The sequence below is a fragment of the Rhagoletis zephyria genome, unplaced genomic scaffold (assembly GCF_001687245.7).
Source record: "Rhagoletis zephyria isolate East Lansing unplaced genomic scaffold, Rhagoletis_zephyria_1.1 Rzeph_scaffold_19499, whole genome shotgun sequence".
Taxonomy (NCBI): Eukaryota; Metazoa; Arthropoda; class Insecta; order Diptera; family Tephritidae; genus Rhagoletis; species Rhagoletis zephyria.
This window is the reverse complement of record NW_016176559.1, coordinates 254-6,789: the sequence shown is the minus strand read 5'-3', so window position 1 is coordinate 6,789 and position 6,536 is coordinate 254. Positions and strand designations below refer to the sequence as shown.

Here is a 6,536-nt window from a genome sequence, read left to right as displayed (position 1 = left end):
TTCGTCCAACAGATATTCTGGAATTTCATCTTTGTCTTCCCCTTCTCCCTTAGCCTCTATTTTCACCCCTCACTCTCAGAATCGACCTAACTTTTGCTAACCTAAATTTGTTCCACAGTGTTATCAAAGTGTTCAAATAAGCAAATCAAAGCCCAGAAGCGTTGTGTGGACTTACTTCAATAAAATTTCATCGACAGAACCGGAATTCAAAATTAGTCGCAAAGACAATACATTCATGTCGAAACAGATTGCAAGGAAAAATACTGTCCAAATTATTATTCCTGAATTCTTTACAAAATGAGAGTCAATCCATGGATGTTATTTTGAACGATGCATCGAAAAACCGATGTTTTATTTAAACAAAAAAAATTCGATGTTCCCTACCTAGAACACATGCACCAAGAATTTATATGTATATTTACAGTGATACTTTTTCTATTATCGGGAAAGTATATGTACACAGATTGCCCATTTATGGCGGTCATGGCGTATGCTAAGTAAAACAAAACAACGGTGAATTTGTTAACATTCAACTTTTTGATAAGAAACATGGTTCAGTTTTGTTAAATTGCAAAAATATATGATTTATAAAAAGAAAAAAGGTTAAAACACGTTGGCTCGCGGGAACGAGTTGTTTAATTTTACTCGATAATTGTCAAAATCAAAGTAGCGGTACCATTCACGATGCAGAGAACAAAAGTGGCGCATCCCGCAAACCGAAACTTTAAATGTACTGAAATGGACCAATTCTTTTACAAAAAATCACCATTTTTCACATTTTCTTTATTAATTCTTTTTATAAATCATATACATATTTTTATAATTTAACACATTAATCCACACATGGACGTAGCCAGGTAGGGGCCGGGGCGGGGCCCGGGCCCCCCTTAACTTCCAAATTTTTCCTAGGTATTCAAAAATAGTTCCACGAAATGCTTGCTTGATAATTTCGGCCCCCCTAACTTTCAAGGTTTTTTCTATATATATACTGCATAACAAATTATACTCCCAACGCTAACAAAATAATAAGTAAATTGATTTAAAAAGTGGATATGTGGATCATCCGGTTCTGTATCAAGTTATTCTCTCTAACTTCAAAGCACTTCCATTTAAAAAGGGTAAACACCTGGCTGCAGTCGACAATGAGCAAAAATAGTTTAATTGTTTATTACTTTGTCTTTAAGTTTGTGTCTTTTCTAAGCGTACAACGAAAGATTTGTATCACAGATTATTGAGATTATTGATAAAACTATAGACCGGTTGGGTGATCAGCCAAGACGTTTACTTCTTAAGTGTGACAAAACAAAATCAAGTAATACATATATTTAGCATAAATGAATATACCAGCATAAAAAATCTGCATACTCAAAATGTTCAATACGTCCTCATATTTATACCGTACCTATGTATATAATTTAAGAGAAGATATTTCCCTGCAAAGCAATGATTATAAATTGTTAGTTTACCTTTCCAAGGAGGAATATTACAGAGTATACGGAAAAAGTTTATTTTTTTATATTTTTTATTTTGAATAACGTCTGGCCCGGCTATTTGGTTTACTATACAGGTATGTAGAGAGCTATGAATTTAAAAAATACATCAGGGTTTAGTAGAGATATTCACTTTTGACCACTATGTACATTTCCCAGTACTGAAAAGCTTTTGACTGCCATTCAACTGGGAGTGGCCCGCGTGCGCTGGGTTTGGGTCCCGTCACGTTAAAACCTTGCCCAATGGAAAAAAACACATGCCTCGGGTGATACCCCCTTCTTTTGATGACGATCACGGCAGACATAGCAAGGACTATGATTTTAGGGTATGCACTTGGAATATCCGAACCCTTAATCGGGATGGTGCCTCTGCCCGGCTGGTTGATGTCGTAGGGAAAAATAAAGGCTGGCATCACCGCCATCCACGAAATGCGATGGATGGGGCCAGGAAGGTAAGCGTGGAGCCTTGCGACGTCTACTACAGTTGCCACGTAAAGGAGTGCAATTCGGTGTTGGATTTGTGGTGGGAGAGAGACCGGCGTTCACTCTAGTGGACGAAAGTCTAGCCACAATTCGCACCAAAGCGAGATTCTTCAACATCTCATTCATATGTGCCAATGCCCCGATGGAATAGAAGGACGAGGCTTTGGCGGTTACAGAGCCAAATAAGAAGAAGAAGAAGAGAATAGATCTATAACTTTATCAGTCACACAGTGTTATAATCCCGACGAAATCCTTGATGGTGGGACCAGGAGGGGAACGGTACAGGACGGTAGGAAGTTCTGTTTGGGTTAAAGTCTCACACTGACGAGGTTAGGCTTTCGATGCTTCCTCCTCGTAAAATAAACATGCTCAGTAAAAAGTTAACAATTTAAATCGACGAATAGTTTTATATCAACTTTTGTGAACTTCTGTTTATTTGTTTTTTGTACAACATATTTACCTCTATTGGCTACAATAATTTTAAGCTATAATAAGCAATTTTTTAGTAAGTAAGTTATTGGTTTTGATTTTTTTTTGTAGGGCCGCCCCTCGCCCCCCCCCTAAATTTCGTTCTGGCTACGCCCATGAATCAACATATCCTATCGCGAAATTTAATATTAAGAAAATTAACAGTTTGACAGTTTATTTTATCCCTTTATTCGGCTTTGTTTACCTTTGCGCAATCTTGTATTCTATGACCTCTGCATCGCACTAAACACATACCTGTACGATCTTTCATTATGCTTTGTGCATAAGCATTCAGTATAATGGGCATTTCATCGAACTTTAAACGACTATCCAAATTGTTGTAGCTAAAAATGGTTAAGTTTGGGTTGGACGCAGTCATTTGCGAAATGCGTTTGTATTGGCGCACATGCATTATGGCAGCCGACCATTTTTGCCCCTCGATAAGTTCTTGTAGTGTTACTTCGAATTCCTCGCTAGTCATGGGTATGCCTGGCGAAGGAGTGGGAGTGTGTTCGCCTTCGGTGGATGTCGATGCTGCCTCGAAACATTCGAGCTCCGCCTCACTGACGCTGCGTACCAAGGCGTCGCGCACTAATGCATATAAATCGGATATGTCGTGCATCTGTAAGCAGTTGCAAATCAAATGATATCACCTCACAGATAAATACATGTTTTGTTCAAATCTATCCGGATGCTCACCTTTTCGTTGATTCTGAAATGATTAACAACATTGGAGGATATTTTGTGGTTTGACTCGATTAGAAGCAGTAATTGAAACATCAATTTATATAATGCGCGACCCAGATCTAGTACCACTTCGGAGGAGGCCGGGTCGAAGGTCATGTAACCAATATTGGTGCTACTTGTCAACTCCATACTAGATGCAGCCACATCCGCTTCATTGAAGAGTGACAATTTGCATGACGTTTTAACAGCGTCGAGGCACTAGAAGCAAGTAACTTCCATTGGAATTGTAATTATTTAAAATATGTATATAGTTTCCACTCACCTCCAACACTTGATCCTTGCGGTCGAAGAAAGTCTCCAAGTGCTCCTGCACTTCTAACACATTAAATCGCAGTGTTTCAAATAGCCGGGGTGTAGTTGTCTGCGTATCACTACACCATACGCGTGGTGGATCAGCGCGCGAGCTAAGTAAATCAGTGAATAGCGATATGCGATTGCCTAGTTGCGAACCAATGCCGGTGAAGAATTTCTTTGCCTCCTTTGATATGCTAATCGTCTTGAAAGTCAGCTCTTTTATAAGTCGATAAAGCTGCATTAGAAGCTCAGATGTATGCGCCGAGGGCTGATTGATCAACATCGACTGTAGCTGCTTGCGCCAGTTCTCCTCAGCTTCATCGCGTATGGGTGCACCGAAGCGTATAATACCTGGCAAATGAGGCGACGCATTACACGGTGTTATGTCACCCAAGTCGCCTGCACTGGAACCACTTGTATCGCTGCGAGAAACAGAGTTACGACGACGCCGTTCACGTAGGCTTAGGGAGGTGGGAGGACCCACGTTGTACGCCGACTTCATGAACGCCTGGCGATGGTCTTCGTCAATAGGCGATTCCGATTCGCCATCATCGTCAGATGAATCGTCTGCAGTTTGTCGACGTCTTTTGCTTAATATAGGTGTCTTCTCACTGAAGCTGTCCTCGAGCGCAGATGAATGACCACCTTTGATCGAACCACCGCCGATACCGCTGCCACAGGTCAAGCGCTCTTCCTCACCTTCGAATAGCTGATGACGTCTTACGCCCCAATTGAAGTTGTCTGTCGACTCGCCGGCAATGCTATCCTCGTATTCAAGAAAATCAAAGTCTTTGAAGACGGTAAAATCAGGCTGGCCATCATCACGGCGCGAGCCACTACTCAGATCACCCTGCGGACCAGAGGTCTCTTCCGTAGAAGATGCAGCGGAAGATTGGCGTTCCATAAGATCGGATGATTGGCTGAAAATCACCTGCACGGAAAGAAACAAAAATTTATAAGATGATTTTTGTAAAAAACGTCTTTTACTTTCAACACAAAGAGAAAAGTTGCAGATACAAATGCGCAGGTGCATATGTATATGTGTGAAGCCTCCTTTGCGCAATTAAAGCAATAGAAATTATTTCACAAATATTTTTAAGACAGCAAAATTAAATTAAAGACGAAAACGAACGCTTACGCTTTGTCTGGTTACAATGGATCCCGTTAAGATCGATGTGCTCAGAGACTGCTATTTGCAGTAATTGGGGAAAGTGTAAGCAAAGATGAGTACAACAAAAACGAAAATAGAAACGCAAAAATCATGTTTAAATTTAATTAAAATATTTCAGACAAAAATCAAGTAATATTCGACTCGTAAGCGTGGGCAAATTAAATAATGCATATGTATATGTACATTAAAGTGGTCCAAAAATATATGTAAAAAAATAAGGTCGGATTTTTAATGCCGCCACCCCCTAGGATTGTTATATACCGAAAAAAATATTCAGGGAGTGCTCCAAGGCGAATTAATATAAGGTGATAGCAGGAGTACAAAAACAAAAATCTAAATGTATTTTGTTTTTGCTTTGGCGGCATAAACTGTCAAAATCTGTAAGAGTGTGTGTAGAAATTCAAACAAAATTTTTCAATTTGATAGCAGAAGCCATGCGGCGAAACACATACACAAAATCAGCTGAGCTAGTAACACCACCTTATATTAATTCGCCTTGGAGTGCTCAAGGCGCTCAAAGTTTTCCATGTATTTTATATGGAGAAAAACAATTTTTCGTAAAAATGGTATAAAACTCTTGAAAATCAATATTTTTCGACCGGAAAACTGTGGTTCTCTTCAGGAGACTTCCAGTATTAATATCCAATTGTTTATTGAAGTGTTAGATATATTCTACTTTATAGAAAATGCTAAAAATTACCCAAATATGTAACATAGTGCAATGGGCTATAGTCGTTGCTCTGGGTATGCAGCTGTAACTGCATGGCTATACTCAATCCCGACTCTTGCGTCCTCGTTCGCGCACTCTGGCAACGTGAGCAACCCATGTGCGAGATGCGGTAACCAATCCGAGTGGAGCCTTGGGCCACGGCAGAAAGAGAAGGAGCTTCGGTGGGGCCACTCCGACTTATTCGGTTTAAGGGCTCACTGAAGTCTGCAGCGTCTGTTCACCAGTAGGTGCGGCTGCAAGCGGGTGTCTGTTTGGAGAAAGCGGCTCGCTATATAAACGAGTATTTGGTGGCGAAACCACCCCCGTCCCAGCAATGGGTTGTGCGTTGGGTTTAGGACCCACCACGTAAGAACCACTTGAAGTGAAGAAGCAAGGCAAAGCCTCGGAAGAGACCCCCCCTTATGATGACGACCACGGCAAATGTTTAAAGGACTACGATTTGAGGGCATGCACCTGGAATGTCCGGACCCTTAATGGGGAAGGTGCCTCTGCCCGGCTGGTTGATGTCCTCGTAAGGACAAAAGCTGACATCACCGCCATCCAAGAAATGCGTTGGACGGGGCAAGGCAAACAATGTCTGGGGCCTTGCGACGTCTACTACAGCTGCCATGTAAAGGAGCGCAAATTCGGAGTTGGATTTGTGGTGGGAGAGAGACTCCGTCGCCGAGTACTGTCGTTCACCCCGGTGGACGAGCGTCTAGCCACAATCCGCATCAAAGCGAGATTCTTCAACATCTCGCTCATCTGCGCCCATGCCCCGACGGAAGAGAAGGATGAGGCATCCAAGGATCTCTTCTATGAGCGCTTGGAGCGCACGTACGAGCGCTGCCCCCGTCATTATAACAAAATCGTGCTTGGCGACTTCAATGCCAGGGTGGGCATGGAAGGGATCTTTGGAACCGCCGTTGGAAAATTCAGCCTCCACTACGAAACGTCCGACAACGGATTGAGGTTGATCGACCTCGCCGGGGCCCGAAACATGGTAGTATGCAGTACTAGGTCCAGGCAAAAAAATATCCATCAAGGTACGTGGCTGTCTCCGGATCGAACAACGAGAAACCAAATCGATCATGTTNGCCGTTGGAAAATTCAGCCTCCACTACGAAACGTCCGACAACGGATTGAGGCTGATCGACCTCGCCGGGGCCCGAAA

At 42.1% G+C, this 6,536-nt stretch overlaps 1 protein-coding gene across 1 annotated transcript; it reads right to left on the bottom strand.

Moving 5' to 3' along the window:
* Window positions 1-2,613: 2,613 nt before the first annotated feature.
* LOC108380511 (protein furry-like) lies at window positions 2,614-4,671 on the bottom strand (the record flags this gene model as incomplete). The annotated part of the gene is made up of 4 exons (XM_017636882.1): window positions 2,614-3,063; window positions 3,141-3,386; window positions 3,451-4,413; window positions 4,621-4,671. Coding segments are annotated over 4 exons (1,695 nt in total), but the record flags the coding sequence as incomplete, so codon positions are not given.
* Between the last annotated feature and the right edge of the window lie 1,865 nt (window positions 4,672-6,536).